The 22882-nt window shown below is 38.1% G+C and overlaps 1 protein-coding gene across 1 annotated transcript in view; it reads right to left on the bottom strand.

The window, feature by feature from the left end:
- Positions 1-584: 584 nt before the first annotated feature.
- Positions 585-22882, bottom strand: part of LOC306902594 (adhesion G protein-coupled receptor D2) — a 54725-nt gene continuing 32427 nt past the window's right edge. The window contains exons 23-25 of the mRNA XM_079471287.1: positions 22592-22748; positions 12686-12768; positions 585-1452 (exon numbers count right to left, since the gene is read on the bottom strand). Coding sequence (XP_079327413.1) covers positions 1321-1452; positions 12686-12768; positions 22592-22748 — 372 coding nt within the window. The 3' untranslated portion in view covers positions 585-1320. The remainder of the gene's footprint in view (positions 1453-12685; positions 12769-22591; positions 22749-22882) is intronic.

Raw genomic sequence — 22882 nt, 5'->3', positions numbered from 1 at the left:
ACACAAATGTGATGTAGAAATGATTTTGTCCAACGCTGAGCAATGGATGCATGTCATCTAACTGAAGGGTTCTTAACCTCCCATTTGTACATAAAGTCTTTATCTGCTCTAAGAAAACTGATTTGTAATTTTGTCCGTCCTTGCTTCATTTTGTGACTGTGATGTGTGTGATCAGACTGACAATCTTAAGAAATCCAGTGCCCCTCATTCCCTCATTGTGCCATTTTCCCCACTACAAACGTTTGGATGTCTGCTTACCCGCTTCATTGTTTGGATTCTCTTATTTTGTGCTCTGGAAGCCACACTCGGACTCAATCTCTGATGTCACCTCTTGCCATAAAGAGTTTTCATGCGAGCTCTTGGAATCTGTCCATCATATTGTAATAAATTACTATTATGCCAAGGGGCGTCACTTTATTTTCATCTCTGGTAATGAATAGTCCATAATCAGTAAATCAGTGAACAACGATATACACGAAATAGCTTCATACTTACAATGTAATAAACGATTATGCCACAAAAGACTTTTGTACAGCATGCATGCAGTAGACTCACAGACTGTTATTAGGATGGAAATCACAGATCACCTCTACATGGGGTTTTATTTAAAGGAAAAATATATTTACAAGTCATAAATAAAACAAATGCACCTGATGCCTTTATGACCTTGATCTGATATACATTTTAGTCAAAAGGTTCGAACACGTTTCAAATCCTCAGTATTTATATTTTGCACATTTTAGAAGAATAGAGACGTCATCAAAACTATTAGAAATAACACAAGCATACAAATGTTGTGAACAATAAAAAACATTTAGATCAAAACTGATATATTGACGATTCTTCAAAAATACTTATACTCATAATAAAAAAGTATTTTAGTTTTAGAAATTCATTCATACAACTGCCAAATGTATATTTATCAACAAAACTTTAATTCAAAGTCAAATGTGTCCAAATCTTCGACTGGTATAGTGTGTTACATAGAAAAACTAAACAGAAATGAACTGCCTATGTTCAACATTTCATTTAAAAATCCAAACAAACCGACTTACAGTCTCAGCATGCTTTAAATAATTGATTTAACATGCACCTGTGCATGACTTCTCAGTTAAAACAATCCGAAGCCGACATTATAAAAGTTTGTTTTTCACAAACAAACCGTTTCAGATCGTAGTTCACAACCGTACAACAGAATCTGGCATTGGAGACATGCAAATAAGCACAACATTTTCAAACATGCAGGATACTGTTGACATTGCGGTCAATAAAACCCAAAACTATATCTTCACTTTACCAAACCACATGATGAGAAGCGTTTCAGTGAAGACACATGGTGCCGTTTTGCTGAGGAGAGGAACTGAGCGAATGGCAGGATGTTAGCTCTGCTTCCATGGGTACGTTAAGATTGAATTCGTTTGGCACGCCGTGTTTAGGTTTGGTTAAACGCTCCTGAAAGACAATACATTGTTTTATGTGTCAGGCATTATAAACAAGGGAAGGTCTTATTCATTTCTTTGTTTATACAGTAACCAAGTAGGCTGTTCTAAACAGTTCGTGCAAACTTAAATATACAAGGTATATTATATAATGTAACAGAGAATGTCAACCACAATATATATGGATGGCATTTGTAATCCAAAGCTTCATTGTAAAACTACATTGTTTTTCCACATTCCACTGAACAATCCTGAAATTGATCGAGCTGTACTGAAACGCAGACATGTACGGCTCTGTTTTAGATGGAAAATAGATGGAGTGCGGTCGGCTTTATCAGACCGGAGCTCTGTTCCAACACAACTTACGAGATTTACTGAAGGCTTTCATTTTAAGAGCTGCGCAGCTGAGATCTAGCGTGAGATCAGACGTGGCAATGACACACGTGTTAAGTTCAGATTCAGTGTGAATGAAGTGTAATTTATTCCTGGGTTTGACAAGTCTCACAGGGTGATGAGATCCTCAAGATAATAAGAAAATACAGAGTGACCGGAGATACATTTTAGTGCTCAGTAGTTGCGTTTCAATTTAAGTAGATGTTTCTGCTACAACTATAGGAGCAATTGAAGTAGACACAAATGAACAAATTGTTAGAATACATTTACTGTATATATAGCACGTATGCTGTAAAATGAATGATTATGGCATCTGTAATAACAATCTCAACTAATATTTCACACATTGTAAAGACTTCTACTCAACAGAAGGGCATCTTTAAATACTCAGTGTCCATCATTATATATCAGGCCATGGTTTAATGTAATAAGCGAGAACATTTAGATCATTTGGAAATACCTCTGCGAGCCCTTGACCCAAACTTTCAAACTACAGAAATGTTAGAATTAATAGGCGCATATTAAAACAGGACCACTTAGATTGTTATGCTTAACCTCACCTCAACATGCACAACCAAAGCGGAACGCAGCGAAGGTCATCGTCCTTTCATTGAAATGCACGTATTATACATACGTTTCTATATAAAAGAAACACAAAAACACTAATGCCTATTTCCTACCCTGATTAGTCATGAGGAAAAAGAAAAAAGCGGCACGAAAAAAACTCTTTAAGCACCTGAACCACGCTCTCAGCATTCCATTAATTACCCAGACAATGGCGACAACTTTACAGGCAGATTTTTCAATTTCAGGGAGAAAAGAAGCAGACAGGCAGAGAGATAGGCAGAAAAGCCGCGGTGGAGAGAGATGGATGGAGAGAGAGAGCAGCGCGTGTATTCAGGCTCTTCATGCTATACCAGCACTTAAATCCTACGGACCTCCCATAAAAAGAGACTCAAGGTTACGTCCGATTGAAAATCTTCACAAACAACCACTTCAGAAATCCATTTAAAGCCAGTGCTAGAACATCTCATTCAAACATGTTGTCCTGTTAAAATGGTCGCGCTTGTTCCTCTGAAACTCTCTTTCTCCCGATTCCTCTTTGTAAAAGCGATTAAATTTCGACATTCTCTAGCACAAAGACATAATTACACAGGATCAAAAATGCAGTCCAAACAGAAGGTCAGACATGAAAAATGACCTCTTATTGTCAAAAACGATAGGCCTCTTTGCCAAGACTAATTTGCAACAATACCCGTGCTCACAGTTTGTAGGAACAGCCAATGGAACGCATGCCAGATACTGAAGTCTATGAGCGTGGGAGTGTATATAAAAAAACAAATAATGTTTTCTTATGTCAATCGAATGAAAGTAGAAACTTCAAAGTAATCGTTCAAAATGTAAAATGTTGTCTTCGTTTCTCCTGATTTGATGATCAAACTTTCCTTTTTATTTCTTATTAGTTTAAACATTACCCCTGAACTCCGTGCATGCTCGCGTTTTAAATCAGAGACATTATTTTAAGACAAACCATAAATACAGTATCAGCCTATGGGACACATACTTTATGCAACATGTTCCTCTAAAGAGGATCGGTTCATTCAAATGCAGTTAATCCACCCCGTTGAAAATATTATTATTACAAACCCTCAAACCAATAATAATTGTATAAGCAGTATGGTTAAGTTAACTTGTTGGCACAGCCTGAATCTATGTGTGCCAACTTCTAAGTGAGGCATCGTTAATGAGATTTAAGTCTTCTGAAATACTTAACAATGTGTATATGGATCCAAGCATAATACATCTTAAATTACAAGCAAATTGACGTGCTTAGACTGAAACCAGATAGTTTTCCCAACATTTATACGGTATGTATTTAGAAATTGTTCCTATATTCAGAGCTACAATTTCTGGCAAATTATAACACTAATAAGCATACTTATAAAATCTTTTTATTGAAATGCACGTGTTTGGTGTGAGCGTTTTGAGGATACCCAAGCTGGCAAACGCAAAGACACACACTCATATATATTCTGTTTCAAAGGTCTTCCTGGATTTACCCCTTTTATTATATGTGGCGTGTGTACCCAAGGTCACTTCCTGATTGTGTCTCCTCCAATGGAGTTCCAGATTCAATGGTAAAGTGTTTCTTTGTGCACTGACAATAGGAAGTGTCAGAATGTTCAATGCATCTGCTTGGAAATGTCACCCAAGGTTGTCTGTGCCAGCGACAGGAGTTCAACAGACGCAAACACGAATATACAACAAAATCAAACAGAGCACATAGACACGGCTACATGCGGACAATGTGTATGCAGATGCCAGGTTACAGGTGTGATAAATACTGTACATGTATGTGAACCTGCCTGTGAAAGTCGCATAATTAAATATGTATCAAAATAGGTAGAGTATTGACTGTTTCATCGGACGCACGCGCCTGACTCGAAGTTCACTGTGTATGTTTACGCACTTAGTCTGGCTAGTGACATAATTTATTTTTGTTTTATTTATATTAATATTTTATTGTATATGAATTGTTTTCAATTTAATTAAAACTACTCAATAATGTTGTTGCTACTGAAACTGTCTGTACATTATTCTAATTCATATAGATCATACAAAAGATACAAAACTCACATTTAATTTATATTATGATTAATAATGAAATGAGTGATTTTATTGATGACAAAACATCCCTGAAGTTGGCTTTCTTAACACTGATTTTAAACATGCTTGCTCAGTCAAGTTTATAAAGATATTAAGGTTATGTTTTCACAGAATGTTCATAACATTATGTAGGATGATTTTATGCAGAAAACAATAAATAAAAAAATTATTTCACAGACATGGTGATATATGGGTAAGCTTATCTATTTCAACTATTTTCCCGTTCTGTTTTTCAATTGACCTTAATTGAAATGTTTATAAATAATAAAATATTAATAAATAATAACGAATCCGTTCTTTATTATTATTTAAAAGATTTTATTTGTCGTGCAGTTTATATAAAAAACATACGACGGCTGACACACAACTAAGATGTTGTCACGTTTTCGCTTCTTTACTGAAGGAAATAATCCATATTCATGTTCTTGACTGCTCCCCGTCATGCATAAGGTGTTGGAAATGCCCTATTGGGAAACTAACCTGTTCCGAAAAAGTGTGATTATAACACCTAGTCCTATTAAGCCACTTAATTTCTTGTTTTATTTAACTATTTTATAACTAAAATGATTTTATTTTAGAATAGTATGAATATCTAGTCAAAAGTTACTGACTTCTTCTCTTTTATGATCTTGGACAGTCATGTAGATACTCTCCACATACACAGAGGCTCAGCCTAGCCAAACATGTACATGACCTTAAAAACACACAGTGGAAATGCTGAACTCTGCAGAACCCCCGTGTGTTGTATTCAAACAGTCAAACAGGTCTCGCTCTCGCTCTCTGGTGAGACTGTCCAACCTTGAATTGCGACCCACTCAGGAAACAGAGATTGTGGAGCTTCACATGATGGCAACTCCAAATCAAACAGAAGAAGCCAACGATATGATTTATTTACTTCAAATGACACTGCTTAAATATCTCTAGATGTCTGTGAAGAAAAGATGAAGAACCTCTTTCGCCTCTTTCTCTGATAAACAGCTGTTTGTACACAGCAGACTGGCGGTTATTTAGTCTACCAGAGGATCCTTGGAGACCGTTCAGTTCCTCTACAGCATCAGCTACTTGATATCAGACAGCCTGCATATGCCAAACGAACGTGACACACTCTGAATGAGGGCCACATCACAGGGCCGGAGCCCCGGACCATCAAAGAGAGCGTGGACAGAGCCCTGGGGGAACACTGGTGTGCATCTGTTTTAGTATGCATCAGAGAAGAGGGCTGGTTTTTGTCACCTGCAGAGAGAACCAGGCAGAGCCTGTCAAGCTGTCATTGACCTGTGGCAAGATCGCCGATGCCTGCCGCCACTGTTAGCGCATGTGAATGCGCGCGTTACAGAACAGAGAAATTGTATCTGCTTAACATCAGAGAGCTGAAAGAATTTTGATTGACGTTGAGCCCGTTGTAATGTGTGTATGCTAACCGGTTGTAGATGATGTGCAGATGTTTTAAACGCTGTGTGAAATACCTCTGCTGAGAAGTGTTTACTTCATTCGTACATTTTTTTTATATTTTTGGAGGGCCTTTGCTATTTTATTGAAAGCAAAAGTGTATAGATGACAGAATGGGATGGGGGGGTGGAGGGTTTGGGTTCGTAACATAACAGTTTGAACGTTGAATTAAACTTGGACTAGAAGAAACACAGTCTGCACGACTTAAAAAGCCAGGACTTTAAGCTTTTTTTCTAAAAGGGTTTAAAACCGAAACAAACAGGGAACATAAAACAAGGAAAAAAGCAGTTTCTCTAGCAGATTAACACAAATCAGTCTTTTTACATAAAATACATTTTTTTAATAGATTTTTTTGTGCTAGCACTGGACACACATGGGGAGATCAGAAACCGAATGCTTGTCTTTGATATACACGTCAGATTCAAATTTGCCATTCATGAATAATGAATGCATGATGTGGGGGGGGGGCATCTTCAATGAGTCAGGAGAGAGCAGTGCTACTCATCGAGGGTCTGGCACACAGCTCTTATAACTTAACCCAGAGACCACCGCCAGCCCTGTGAGCCCATTCAAACTGCTAACCAACAACACCACTCAATGGAGCTCAATGGAAATGATCAGTTCATAATTCAGTATCAACGTATTAAACACATTTGAATAAGTACATTTCTACATATATGAATAATATAAATACAGTTTATTATGTAAAAATACATCGTTGTCCTCTCCTGCACATCTATTGCCTTTATCTTCTGCCTTTAACCGCTGACCTGCATTTCAGTGTAAACAGGAAAATACTCTCAACGTGGATGGACGCATTTGTTTTTTCTGTTTCTTTGTCCCAGACGTGTGCCAAGAACTTTGCACGGTGCAAACAGATCGATTTCACGAATAGACAAATCCGCTAATTGAAAAACATATGAGCTGTTGACACACTGCCTTCGAGCTTCAAATTAAGCTGTGATGTCCTTTTACATTTATCACAACAGTTAAAGAAATATGCTTTTCATTATTTTAAAAGCAACTGCCGTGACCTTGAATGAACTCCAGCTGCTGTGGGTGATTGGCAATGCCAGGATTAAAATACTTCTGAACTCCCAAATTCCAGGAAAAGGACGAAACATTCAGAGTTTTCACTTGTAGAGTTAAGAATAACGATTAATGTTGCGAAGAAAAAAGCTACTATAAAAAAATAATAATATTTGTTTGCATTGTCATGAAATTCACTTAGAGTATGAAAATGACTTGTCCAAAGATACATAAGTGATATCTCATTTTTTAGAAAAGAATTGTTTTGGATTTAAATTGGTCAAGTTCGCTTCGTAGCATTTGACCTACTGTCTGTTTTGGAACAATCCAAAATCGTCTGTTGTCATCATTACAAAACAATATGCAAGTGCAGTTCTTCGTGAATAGGCATGTAACTGACAAAATACATTAATGGTATATACAGATGGATAAATTAGGCTCATAACATTTTCATTTTCAAGTTCTGTGTGTTTTCTTTTTACCATACAATAGTGGTATATTTGTCCACATAACTGACTGTAGTATACTATAGTATTTACTTAACTGCAGTGAAATTCTAAGATACTATAATGTTTTTTAACTTTACTATAGTATATAGTGTTAATCAATTTGCATTAGTGTCTAATACATGTATTCTTATTCTTTTACATCAATTAATGTTACATGTAAAATCACAATTAAATAAAATTTGAATGTTTATCAAAAACTTTTATGGCGTACATTTATGAAGTAATTGAAAATTATCATAAATAAAATGAATATAATTTGATATTTAGCAGATGCTTTTGATCTAAAGTGTCTTGCACAGTACAGTACATGTGCAGTGGTTTGCACTCAAAACCGGTTACGTATAAGCCTTAAATTTGATGAATTTGAGAATTGTCCATTTACTAAAAAACTGTCTAGAAGAGTCAATGAGTCAAAAACATACACGGGTCATATAGATCATATATTTGCAGCAACGTAAAGTCCTTTCCTTCTACCACCCGCTGACCACAGCAGGAGTTTTGCATGCAGAGACTCTGTTTGGGTGGGTGGACTAGGGGTCAATAGAGGGCCTGTAGGAAGTGACTTCATCAGTGAAAAGATGTCAGCTTGTTTTCCTTTTTTTCTGTTCCTGTTGTGTTCTGATAGGAACTTCCTCTCCAGTGGGGGGTGGAAGTATGTGTCACTCTCCAATCCACCCACATCACAAAGGGAAATGTCCATCACGCCCGTGCAGTACGACAATCTGTAAGGAGGTGGGACCAGAGATGAGCAGACCATAGAGTCCCTTGAGTGATGATTAGTTAACATTCTGCCTCTGTACCAACAACACCAGGATGACCATGTCCATTTTTCTTTTTGTTATCTCCAGTACTTTTACCGTCCATTCACAAAAACATTCAGGTTTCAGGTTCAGAATGAGTCCAACTCTTTTAAAACTGAATGATACAAGAGTGAATTTATCCTGAATAAGTTTAAATAATCCTCCCACAAAAGAGAAAAATTTTGTATGACCTATGGCTTTCAAAGACAAAGCAAACCTGATGGCTAAAAAAGGCCACGCTTTATTCACATCTGCACAGAAGCCTCCCTCAATGGGCCTTTATGATCAAAGCCGCCGATGTTTGTGGTCTGGCTTTCTTCTTCCTGCGGAGTTAGTCACAGGAGCTCAGGTGGCGTTCCACGGTGACATAACAGCTCTTTGCCTCTCTTCCTCTCTTTGCTGATAGATTAGTAGGAGCAAGTGTCCTGCTGGTGATGCCCCCCAAACCACAGGAAACCTCATCGGCTGCAGTGTCTAATGAGGATGTGAGCTGCGGCGATGGCATATTAACGTCCATGTCCCAGATGGACGGCGGGAATAAAGACAACATGGCGAATTGTTTCAGGTGAAACAATGCGACTGGCCGTTCAAAGAGTGTGGGAGAGGTGAGCAGGTTTGCACTCTGAGGTTTGAAATATTCGTCATTGTTTTTCTGCTAAACGCCTTTTTATTTTGGTGTATTGTCACTGGGGATGAAGGTTCAAAGCTTGTCTTTTACCCAAATTTGTTCTATTGTAATTCAGCTAACAACATAAAGAAAACTTTTGAAGATCTAAATAAAAAGGCGAAACAGGCATAAATGCTCTGTGCTAACTAGTGTCAACTGTCACGATCAGCAGTTACAGGATCTTTGTAGAAAAGAAACTATTAAGTGAAGCTTTTTGAGGACTTCATTGATCCAATCAAATGCTTTTAAAGAAAAGCTAAATGGTCAGTAATGCTGAACAGCATGTGGATTAAGAGCTGTGCAGTTCTCACTATTTCTATAAGTAGTTACAAAAAGGACAAAGTAAGGAATAAAAAGTTGCATTACATGGACGATTAAAAAAGCAACACTGAATTATTTAGTTTGAAAATGAACATAGTTTTAAAGTATTTTTTCTTTTGTACAGACTTTTCCAAAAGACTTTAATAACGCAATAAATAAACTCCAAATCTTGGAGAAGATTACCAATATAATCTTCACAAATGTACACAATTTTTGAAGCCTATAATACAATCGCCAGAACAAAAAAGCTCAACTTAAAAATAATAAAATATTAAAACATTATATATAATTGTTTTATAGTTTACTAAACTATTCAAATATTTCATATTGTTAAATCAAAATAAATGATTTAAGCATTAAATCATATAAATATAATATAAATAACTCATTTAAAATGTGAAATGATGCCTCAGCAAGTTAAGGGGTTTAATTATTAAATAAAAATAAAAACTTCAATAAAAAACGGAAAAGTTTATAATAAATTAAAGATATATAGCAACATAAAAATTTAAAATAACAGTAGCACACAAAAATCGCAAAAGAATTCAAATAAAATGAACAAAAACTAAAAATTTTATCTATTTAAATTTAATAAAACTAAAATAACCACTGGAACAAAACTGTCATGACCGCGGTACTTTATAGAAAAAGAAAAACATGCTTGCCAGGGCCTTTAGGGTCTAAGAGTCTTTATATACCATAAAGACAGTACAATGAAATATCCTGTGACCCCCCCCCCCCCCGGCATCCTTGGCAATGATGCTCAGGTTAAAAACCACTGCACTAAAGCTTACTGAGCAAACAAAACCCTAAATTTGAATCTCTCATTCTACATTTCATGTGTCCTACCTCTCTTCCACAGCCTTTTCAGTTTCATTTTCTTTCTTTTGGCACACAAAATGTTTAACTAACTTTGACTGAAGCGCGATTGACCTCTCGTGTGGCCAGGCAAGAAGCCCTGACAGCCCTGTGCAGGTGTAAAGTAAAACAGGAACCACTATGCTGCTGCAACTCCACTGGTGTGCCCATAGCCTGCGAGTCAGGAGAACCCCATGGGATTAAAGGAGTGTCTGTGTGTGAAGGAGAGACACAACTAGCACGAGGTCCTGTGGATGACAGCAGCTACCCTGCCAGGATGTGTAACCTCACACGGCCAAAACAGGAAGCCCTGCCACTCACTTAGTGATTGACACACTGGCGGAAGTCCATAAAGGTTTCAGAAGGGCTGTAGTCCATGTTCAGAGGTTGTGACTTCAAGAGACACCTGGTACAGTGAGCCGGGTTAGAGGGCTCTTGTTACACATCACAGCATACTTGCCTGCCTGCCATTCCTCCTCTGAACTGAGGATATTGGTGTCTCTGGCTGGGGCCAGAGAATGAAGTGATAAACTAATAAATACTAAACAAATTGAAAAAAAACGATGAAATGTAAAATATTTGTACACATACACCCCACCTGTCGGAATACTACCGTGGTTGTAAGTGTAAATAGGCTAGAGAAAAACTATAAAGAAAAATGACCTAAATACACTAAACCAAACTGTAATTTGTTAAAGATCCTTTCGTAAATACATTAACTCCTTCGGCAAAGAAGGGAAAACGTGACGACGTCTTAGTGCTGTGTCAGCCACCGTAGTGCTTTGAAGGGGAGGGGGGGAGTGAACCATTGGTCTCACCGCTAGATGGCGCTAACATTTTACACACTGCACCTTTAACTTATATTGACTAAAAAACTAAACTGTAACACTTTGTCAAAAATACATATCTTGCCTATGCGACCATGATGATAAGATGTCTCGTTGCCAGGGCATTGCTATGTAGTTGTTATACAGTCAACAAGATGTTCTGGGTTGTTAGGAAGTTACTAGGGGGGTTAGGTTGGTGGCGATAGAAATCTGAGCTTATTTTTTCTAATAATTTTTTAAAGGTTTAAATACCCTTCATAAATAAAAAAAACTGTTGAGTTTGGTTGCTGAATGCACAGACATGGAAAAACATTACAAGATGTATTTTGGCTATTCCAGTATGTCTGCTGAGTTTCAACAAAATCAAAGTCATTCAACAGCAATGTGAGACACTGACAGCAAGACAAGATTACCACATAAAAAATAATTATTGAAAGAACTTTTCCTAAATATATGTACAAATATTACTGTTGTATTACTTAAAAGTTTTTTTCAGACCTCAAATACTGAAAAGAAAACGAGCATCTTTTGAGTGTTTCACTCCAGTTTTCATTTTCTGCAGATAAATGCAAATATATATATTTTCCCACGGTAGATCTGTGTCCTTCTTTAAAATTGAGATGTTGAGATCACCCATTTTCTAGCCTGCCATGAGAAAAAAGTATATTACATTATAAAGGTAACACCACCTTCTCCCTAACAAACCCCTCAATTTGCGAAATCAAAAAGTTGTACAATGAGTGTAACACAAGTTATCAACACAATGATAACATTTACACTTGCTTGCTTTAACAAGTTTGACAAAAAACAGTGACGGCAACAGACAGCCTAAGGGAACACCAAAGTCAAATGGGATCAACGAGTAACCACACACTTCACAGCTGAGAGTGATCATGGCTCTTGCATTACGGGATGCGCTATACTGTGACACAATCCTGGTTACCATACTGCACATACTGCTTATGACCAAACTGCACATAATCAATAAACTCTGCCTTTCCCCCTAGGCTTCTCTAGAGAAAACCGCTACGTCTGTACGCCTGTAATCCAGACCGTGATGAGATGCCTCGTGCTTTGTGTAAACTTCAGATACATTCACACCTGTGGACATTTTCATGTATAGCCTCAAGTGTTTGTGTAACTCCTGCAGGTCTGTTTCCGCTGAGCTAAACAAAAGGACAAGCACAAGCCCACAAAAAGTTGCTGTGAGTTTAAATTCTGATAAGAGTACACAGGTTGAAGAGATACAGAGATCCTTTCATAGGTGGCCACCAGAGGGCTGCTGTCTTTGAGGATCACTGTCTCCAAATAAATGTATGTGCATATGATTTTCAGCGACTTGAATTCAAATGGAATGGGTGAATTTGGTGTTTTAAAAAAATAAGGCTTTTCCAGTAACTACTGACTTTTTCATACAGGTAGCCGTTTAGCATACATTTTTTTGTCATTAATTTATTTAGTGTATGCAGATGGTTCTATTGTGAATGAACATGTCCTTGCATATTCTCATTTCTCAAACTTGTATTTAGCATAACTGTGTTCACATTTCTTGTTTACCCCCTAATTCATAGAAAAACAATGTTTTGCTTTCGGAGAAAGGGTTAGATATGAATCTTGTGACATTGACATTTAAAAAGAAAATCCATTTTGTTTCCTCAACAAGTTACCTTCAGGCTAGAATGAAACTGTTTTGACCGATGGGAGCAGAGCTGGCGTGAGGCCTTACCTGTCCAGAGAGCTGGACACCAGTGTCAGGACATCGGGGATCTTCATTCAGGTTGTCATGGACACAGAGGAGGGACAGATGTCCTGTGAAGTCACATGACATAGTTAAACAACTAATCACTAACTTGGGAATAGCTCTGAAAAATCACAAGATGAGTGTGTAAATTTAGGTTATAATTGCAGAAATGACAGACTAGATCTATAATTTGCTATAGCATTTCAATTAAACCAGTAACGTCATTTCTTTTGCAAGGATTCCAAGATGCTGCCTTTCCTCCACAAACTGTACAAAACAAGGCAAACAAACTAAATGACAACTATTGCACAAGATTTTTCACAGCACATCAATATAGTAAAGGCTATATTTTAAAACCTTTAACAAACTCCCTCGGAATAAGACACACAACATATCTCTGTGGCGTAAATTCCTCAAATTTATGGCCGATTTGTGTTTAGGTGCCATGATAGCAGAGTAGGGATGAGCGTAATCTTTGATTCCTATCTCAGAGGGCTCAGTCCCCAATTGGTGGCGTTCTTCACTTGCCCATAAATCTGCTGTGTGACTGGGGCCACTTCTGAATACGTATCGAGTTTAAGCGAGACATCAGGCCTGCGAGCATGCCGTGAATACGTACAGAGACTTCAGACAGATTCCAATGACACTGAAAGTGTCCCGATTCAAGTGCCACTTTCTTTTGAGAAAGATTAAAGAATCAACTAGAAAAATTATAATTATAACAATCTTTTATTGTTTAAAAAAAGTAATAACATTAGCAATAAAATACAAAGATTTCAGAATAATAAAATGCTGTATATACAGTATCTGTTTATTCACATTTTAAATCATTAAGATTTTTCCACATTGATTTGCACTGAACAATAAAACACATTTACTAAGAACCATTTTGTTATTTTTCTCTTCTGTTGTTCAACTGAATCATTTGGACATTCCTAATTTGGGGTGTTGTCATATTTAGCAAACTTCTAAGGACAATTCTGTCCCCAAAGTATAGTCAAGTAAAAACGCACGCGCACACACACACGCAGAACTCTCATGGTCAGTAAGTGCCCCGTGTCAGGATTAATCTCCTGCAGAGAAGGGGTGGGCCGCAGAAGCCAGAACTCATTTGGTGTGTTGCCATGAAATGGTTGCCCATCAGAAATATCTTCATCTATCTCTGTCTCATCTACATGAGCGGTTATGGAGGGATGAAGGGATGATAGGGGAGAGGGAGGGCGTAAGGGGCGTCCGGAGGAGAGAGGTCAACTCATTGAAGGAGTCCATCATCCTGACGTGTCAGGCGTCAGGCCAGAGTTGTGTTGTGGATGCTCAGACCCTCTGGGTTGTTTGAAATTACAAATCAATGTGAGGATGTCACAACCCTCCACAATCAAAAGTAGTAATGCATTGGTCACAGGTGCCTTTCATTTGCTCACTGGGGGCTATTTCTGCATAAATTGTTTTTTAAAACAACTGTAATCTGAAACATTGCACAAACGAGAAATTGCTTTATACATTTCTTTGTTCTGTTGAACACAAAAGAAGATATTGTGAAGAATGTAGGAAAGGGGTCAATGGTGACCAAGAACTGTTTGGATACAAGCATTCATCCAAATATCTTTGTGTTCATCAGAACAAGGACATTTATACAGATTTGGAGAGCGAGTAAATTATGACATTATTTGTATTTTTGGGTGAACTGTCCCTTTAAATGTAAAAGTATTGTTACCAATGTCTTCTACAAACAAACAAATTGTTACCATTCTGCATCCAAAACTAGAAGAATAGCCTTCTGCAACAACTGTTTTCGGACATCATTTCAAACACATGGTTTATTTTCAACAAAAACTGCATGGTCTCTAATCCGCATTTTAAAAGCCTCAATGTTCAGATCTTAAAGGTCCTGATAAAATCATACAAGCTGTGGTACGAAGTGTGTAACCCAGAGGTGGATATAGTTCCGGGCCATCTGTTCAATTCATTGTTTTCAAGCAGATGTAATCTGAGCCAGCTGAGCAAAAGACTATGAAATAATCGTATGAGATTTAGAGACAGTAAACAGTTTTCTGCTGTCTACTTTATCTTTTCATCTTCCATTCAACTCACTGAACCCTGTGTCTGATGACACCGTTTATCTGTGACTATGTTTGCAAATATGTCCATCTCTGATTATGTTCGATTTGCAAAGGCCTCAAGTGATTTTACCTGATCTCATAGTGTGAGCCATTTTAAAAGACATGGTAAAAAAACAATATATGCACATCTGTTACATATAAACTGACTCCTAAATTGACACATAAAAGTGCTAAACAGCTAATATAACTTTACAAAATAATTATTTAATATCATTAACATCAGAAGTTCATTTACAGTCATTGTTTAATACAAATTTCACAGCTGTATCAAGAAACAATACGCCATTTAGGGTTGTGTAAAAGTAATTTTTCCATATTAAAGGAACAGTTCTCCCAAAAATAAACATTCTGTCATCATTTACTCGCCCTCAAGTTGTTTCAAATCTGTATACATTTCTTTGTTCTGATGAACACAGAGAAAGATATTTGGAGCGATGCTTGTAATCAAACAGTTGTTGGCCACCCTTGAATAGAATATTAGGAAATATTACAATAACAATAGTAGTGCCCCAGAACAGTTTGATGACATTGTTGACATTCTTCAAAATATCTTCTTTTATATTCGACAAATCAACGGAATTTACAAAGTGATTTCTACCACTATGGTGGTCAATGATGGCCAAGAACTGTTTGGTTACAAGCATTCTTCCAATAACTTTCTCTGTGTTCATCAAAACAAAGAAATGTAAACAGGTTTGGAACAACTCAAGGTTGCGTAACTGATGACAGATTTTATTTTTGTGTGAACTGCCCCTTTAAAGTGTCCTTTTTAGGGAGAACTACTGGCAAATTCCAAGACATGATCATAAAAATGATCTAGCTCTTGTGTTTGGTTCACACAAATGTTTCTTAAGGTGATCTGTTAAAATGTGTTCACCTCAAAAGCTGAATGAATGTATTCAACAACTATAACAGTCTTGATAAACCTTCAGAGCTGTCAAGTTTTTACTTGCTGGGAAAATATCACCGTGTAGTGTCGGCCTGCTCTCGTTCTCGCTCTCCAACTTTGAGAGAAGCCAGGCGCAGCAAGATAATCACAGTTTAATAGGAGCAAATATTGAAAGCAGGAGCTGACCGACCAGATCCTCTTTCCTCTTGCTCAAAGAAAAATGCTAGCACATGAGTGCATAACATATCAATAATATCATGATATATCATTTAACTATTTGCGTTGGAATCATGTACCATGTCGGCAGAATCGCACCTCTGTCAAAAATCTGAAAACCATACAAGCAAAACAATTCACAGTTTGAGCTTCATCAGGAAAAACTAACACAGAAATATGAAGCTTACCCAGCACACCTTCACTGGCATTATTTAAAAAACAGTCAGAACGAGTCGATAAAAATTCATAAATCACAAAGACTCACGTCCAAAATTAATCTTTGCAGGTGCACAGAGACAAAGCGCTCCGCCGTGTGGGCGCGCTCATATTTAATGTAGATGTTTTAGAGACGAACTTGTGAGCGCGTTCCCTCTCAGGCGTCCTATTTGCCAGGAAGAGCCGTTGCATGCTGGGAGAAGTACATGTCCACAGACTGGGGCCTCTTTCTAATGATTTCCCGCACCTGCACATCTGCTGCCGTTTTAATTAATACTCCAAGGAGGTTCGTCGGAAGTAATCAAAGACATTGTCACTTACAAAGTCCAGACTTCATTATAGAAAAAAAATCAATACTTTACATGAACAAGGGCGCTCGCTACAAACAGGGCGGTGTAATTACCCCTCATTCCCATAAACAATCTAATCAAGCAAAGGAGGGAATAAAGTGTGGAAAGACGACTCTCTTGAAGCGAGCGATCGGCACTACAGGGTTTTTTCACAAAGCAGCAACATGTGGCTGAGCATCATCTTTATGCAGGCCTTGGTTCCTCAGCTTCATCCGGGCGAAGGGGGAGGGCGGCACAGTCGAGGCGATTGTTGGATCAGCTCTCTTCGGCTCGGCAGCATCGCGCCAACCTCTCTCGCTCCTGATTTATAGCCCGCTGCTGACCTCAGAGGTCGTAACATGGTGATGGGTGACTGGCTCTCAACGGTAAGCTACTGGCACTTGACAAAGTGCCGCGAGCAGAATGAATTTACTCCTCTTTTCCTCAATCATCAACAGGCGCGCGCCGGTTTGCTGCCCTGACCCCCTTTCATCCTGACTGCTATAACAAGATCTCCCATCTCATGAAGGAGCGAGGGAGGCTGAAAAATTTACTGTCATTTCTACTTTCCAATGAGCTCTAGTGAGCACTTCTTTCACCTTCAGGTTGCTTCGCGCGTCTGGGATGAGGTGGGGAGAGATTGCTGGTTGGATGAGGGCACTTAGACGCACCTGTCTAACTTTGGGTCGTTTCGCCTTCGGTACTTCAATCTGCGTTTGCTTCCATCAACTTGATAACGACACCTGAACGCAAGTTAAATTTAATAACCAAATAAATCTCCATAAACTCAGAGCTTTCACCTTCCTGCCAACACAGAGTCCGACTCTGGATTGCGTGTGTGTATACTGTACGTGTCGGTCGGCAGCCAACAAATATTTTCTCAAACATGTTCTCTAACGACGTACCTCCTAGCCTAACGCAAAAATCTATTCGGTTACTTTTATTGTCGCTACAGCAGCACAGAGGGGATTGTAAATTCAGGCGGTATAAAATGCATAATTTCCTAAAGTAGGCTTTTAAATTATCCTGCAGTGCAAATGTTGGCCCATCTTGGCAGGCGAGACACAGTAGGTTATAATTGAAAATAAAAAAGCCATTTGAAAGACATTCAATAAGCCGCTGGGAAATTGATCAGGCTATAAAATCTGTCGCTACCGGGGCGGGAGGCTGGCACTCTTGTAGAGACAGAGATTCAGTCCTGACACAGCAGTATTCCTGCATGATTTCCTTTGCAGACCGGTGCATACCTACTTCCCAATAGTTCAGCTTTCCCTGTGTTTTCTTTAGAATGGTGTAAAAATATTTATACATAATGCATGGAGCCTGATCTGAAAAATGAGAATACAATGATTTCGTTTAGTTGACCCTTTCACTTGCAAACTAAACTATAGAAGACACAGAGAGTGCAAGAGCAAAAACATATTCCGCTGCTTCTTTAACTTTCAATTCTCCCAAGCATCTCTGCTTCACAGCCCCTGGCTATTGCCTTTCTCAATCTGTCCCTGGGGAGGCAGGAGTTATGGGTCCTGTCGATTGAGGAGAAAGGGATGTTATTCCCCTGTCACCCTCACCCGGTCCGCCAGCAGACCTGCCCTGATCTATTGCCGCCGTGGTGGGGTAGAAGTGTCTTGATGCACCATTGGTTTCCAGTGCTGTCACCCCCACCCCACGCCCCAGCTCATACTTCCATGATTCTTGTTGGGGAGCGGTTTCACAGGGGCAGGGGTATGACACGATGCGTTTAAGGAGGTCACCCCTAAAAGGACAAGGTCTGGGTCTGACTCTGCCGACTGGCGTCACGAGTGGGATTAAGTGACACCTGGCGGATGTTTACTTGAGGTGGCAGCTTTTACAGTCTAGCAAACAGTCTAGATCCCATCTAATAAAGATTCTGACCCATGAGGACTCTGTGTAAGAGACATGAGAAGGTATATCCTCATTATATTTGATAAAACTTAATATATCCATAATTTATTTAGTCCAACATAAGCAAAAATCTTAGTACAATATGTACTATGTACAGTAGATCGGCGGGGAATCTAATGTGGTTTTAAATAGAGTTGAATAGAGAACAATGGAGCTGGCTACTACTAATGCACTACTGTCTTTTATTGGTGTGGATCATGATTTTGGTTTGTGTCTAAAAATCGCACGTATGCCCACCTAATCAGAAACTGGGGAACAAGGTTATTTTTCACATAGCGTTTACTTTTGAACACATAGGGTATGCTAGCTAACTTTGTTGGTTATACAAGTAGCAGTTAACTATCGGCCAGAAACTAAACAAAGTAAACTCTTTGTCATCTGGGCAATTCCGACATAATGGACGTGACATTTTGCGTTGTGGACGTGACATAAAAATGCTCAAAGAATTAATTTGTTATGAATATACTAAACTATCTGTTTATATTTTACTAAACCTTGTTTATAGTCTTAATATATAAAAAAGGTCAGTCTATGAACAAATTTTCTATTTAAAAAAAGGGAAATAAACATGAGTTATGGATGTGACAAAAAAGGGCACAGTTTTTGGGAGACGACAAACTTTGTAGGATTTCTGTGAAATGAAATGCACAACCCTGAAGCAATAATACGCAATGAATGGAGAAGGGATGCCTCTTCATAGAACAAAAAATAGTTACTTAGTTTAATTTTCATGTGTCCATTTATGAGGAATATGTAGCGTTATGGATGTGACAATCCCAAAAAGGGCACTAACCTGACTATGAAAAATCTTGCACTAAAAATAAAACAAATGCTTTACAAATTGGAAGAGACATGTCACATGGGTATATGAACAACCAAATTTTAATATCTGTGCTGTTACCACAGTAAAAAATGTCCACTTAAATGGAGGTAAGCATGTCAGTTCGTCCCTGGATTCATCAAGTGAGCCATACAGTTCGCCTAGGTTCCTTGCGTTAAAGTTAACTTTTTCTAAAACAATCACGGTCCAAGACAGTGAGCGACCTGACATGTTAAAATGTAATCACTTTTTGACAATGACTAGGAATCCAAAATCCAAGCAAACAAAACGTGCTTCCTAGCATTAGTAAAAACGGTCAGGGGGACCTTTCCGCCTCCACCTAAGCTCCGCCCTCAGAAACGTGTCACAATGTTTACTAACAGTATTATTGCATAATTTGCATAATCGAATTACCTCAAACTTGCTGCCAACTGTCTGCAACAGACACTGTTGGAAGTATGCCTATAATGCCAAAAATGTTGCCTTGGCCGCTTACCACAGAAGGTTTTGGATGAAAGCATATGCTTAAATTAATTTAAACACTGCAGACCTCTGTGAAAATGACCCTTATATAGGGAGTAAGTATAACCTGCATGAGAAGAAAGTTTCATAAGGCGCCCAAAAAATGTTTTTCTAGTGATCTCAAATCTCCATACACATGGAGAGATCTGAAGGGAGCTTTTGGCACAATTGACATATGTCAACATATAAGAATAGGGGTGGGGAGACAGCGTTACAGCTTCAGGACACAAGACAGCCAGGATAAGAAAGAGAAGCCGGCTTCCCCTCTCCTCTCCGTTAGCCTGCGGGCAGAAGGGCGACGCTCGGCCAACCGAGATGTGCATAAGTGACTTTGGATATGAACTATAAAGAAGAGGATGAAAAAAAGAAGATAGAAGCTCATGGAAGATGATGCAGGTGGTTATGGCCTAGCCTTTTGTGGCAGTGACCCCGCCGGGGATGATCTGACTGAATAAATAGACAGATTAATAAATAAATATCTTTTAAAAAATGGGAGCCTAAGGAGTGCTGCCATCCATCAAAGATCCCATTACCGCAGAAGCTGGAGCCATATGTATAAGGCAACCGGGGTTCTAAGCAGATACAAATTCAACTTTTCCTTACAATTTGTTATCTGTGACAACCGACCCCCACCACACAGACATATACACACAAAACACTCTTTTGAATTATGAATAGATATCTAATCTAATGTCTACACAATACACAGTATGTTGTAAATTACACAAGACTATGTAATACGCAAAGCAACATGCATGAAAAGGATCACTGACAACGTGTAAATAGCAAAACTAAAATAAGCAAAAGTAGCTTCAGCAAATACTGAACAGTGAAGACAATAGTTGTGCAATAACTGGGCAGGAATACTTTCCTATTGACTGTAACAAATATGGAATTCATACAATCTTTCAACAAATTAAAACAAAAAAGTCGACTGCAGGACAAAGTATGCTGTTTTCTTCACCCGGAAAAAGGAATGTAAATAGTTGTCTAACCACTAGCATGCTTTGCAATCTGTTTATTTGGGCGTTTATATTACCAATTTGTAGTTGCGTCTTTGGCATGTTCAATCAAATGACACAGTAATCATGTGGGACAACATACACCAAACATCCTTATAAAGTGTCAATCGATTCCGTTTTCAAGGCTTTACTTGTCAATCATTTTGTGGGTATGCATGCAAAGATGGATTCAACCTCATTAAAGATTTCTACTTGTAACATTGGTAAAGTTACATGATGCTGTGTTATATTTATTATGTGACTGATAAAATTGCTAAATCATTTGGCGGGAAGTGAATTAACAATCTCACAGAACACTTTTTTATGTTTTATAAAATGTGAAACAAATAGAAATGGCCTTCTGGGGACAATGTTCCCTTTCCTAAACTATTTCCAATTCATGCTTGTGAATTTGAAAATGTTAAAGATACGAAGATATACAATATTGATTGTTTCAATCTACTGTATAGCAACAAAGGATCTTTATTTTAAGAAGACACGTTGAGGTCATTCCTATTCTGAAGCACAAGGAACAAGAAAAAAAGAATCGCCTCCCTCGACCTTCAGCAGCAAAATTATTGACAATACAATAAAACAACAAAAGTGATGAAGCCCCAAACGAAGAAAAATACTTCAGAGTTTATATTGATCTAAACAGCTTTCTCCATGTACACTTGTCCTTTCCTTATTTCTTTATGCCTAAACCACATGTTGTGTAGTAATTGGTGGTTTGAACCTATAGCGTTAAAGACATGAATTGATCAAATCCGAACGCAAACGCTTTTCCACACGCTCTCTCGACTAAAAGAATTACTTGACCTTGAACAAAAGAGACACAACAATCGGTTATATACAATCAGCACTTTTTTTGTGGGCTCTGCCTTATTTGTCTTTCACAGCTGGGTTCATATGCATTTGAACGGACCGCGCGGCCTCTTAACGTTCTTTGCATCTACCTTTGTAGCTAAATGACCAATCGACGGTACATGTTTTTGTGAAAATGTCTCTTTTCCATCAATGCCCCTTCTGTGGCAATCCTCTCCTCTTTCTCGTGAAATCTCCCACCAGCATGAACTCCCTGTGAGATTACTCTGACTCAACCCTGTAATGCTGGGGTCAGAGAAGTCGTTCGCAGTCCTTCATTTCACTGGAGTCTGGAAAATGTTACAGTCTTAAAACAGACCTGTCATGCTACGGTTCAGCCTCTCTGCCAGTCGCTATTTTCTCTTCGCTACGTAATTTGGGACAGATTTTTGAGACTAAGCTTTTTTATAAACACACTGCCATATACAAATACACACAAATGTGTTATGTACTATAAAATTACAGGCATACATATTATGTGGGCTGGACTATTTACCTTTGAGGGGTTTTAATCAATAAATAAAATGTATAGTTAACCAATTAATAATAATAATTAGGGATATCAGTTAATGTATTCAAATTAAAGACTGTGTCAATTAATTCATACAGTTTTACATTTACATTGATATGATAATTCATTACTGGATATTCTCACTGTCCTTTCTGAAACCTCGTATTTCCAAATTTACTGTTGATCAAGGAAATGGAAAACACTATACTTTTTAAATGATTAAATACAGTTTTTTCAAAAGTGACAACCACTTTTTAATACTTTTTATTGGTTAGATATTTGCAAAGTAATGTGGCAAACATAAAGGGCGACAAATGATAATGATTAATGGCAAAAATTAAAATCACAAAATATGGACGAGGTTTCAGAAGGACAGCAGTGATATGTTTTTTTTTAAATAATATATCATGTAAGAAAAAATACATTAGACTGAATGTATGTATGCAGTCGTGTTGTTGATAATGCACTGCAACTTACTTGTTTTGCTGTAACTCTGAATTCCACTGTCGCTGTGGGTTGAAGAGCTGCTTGAATGGCTGGTGTTGACCGTGTGCCCGTCCGCAGCCCCTGCTACAGGAGAGCAGCCTTGTCGAGAACTGCTCACTGAACTGGAAGGTCTGGAGCTGGCACAGTTCTGAGAAATGGATAATGAAGAGATCTTATTCACATCTTGCATATTTTGGACTTTCTTTGATTGAAATAAAAGTCTTTGATGTACCTTACAAAAGCTTGGCACTAGTACACCCACACCAGATATTAAAGCATAAA

This window comes from Barbatula barbatula (assembly GCF_947034865.1).
Source record: "Barbatula barbatula genome assembly, chromosome: 13".
In the NCBI taxonomy this organism is placed as follows: domain Eukaryota; kingdom Metazoa; phylum Chordata; class Actinopteri; order Cypriniformes; family Nemacheilidae; genus Barbatula; species Barbatula barbatula.
This window is presented reverse-complemented; position numbering and strand designations above follow the sequence as displayed.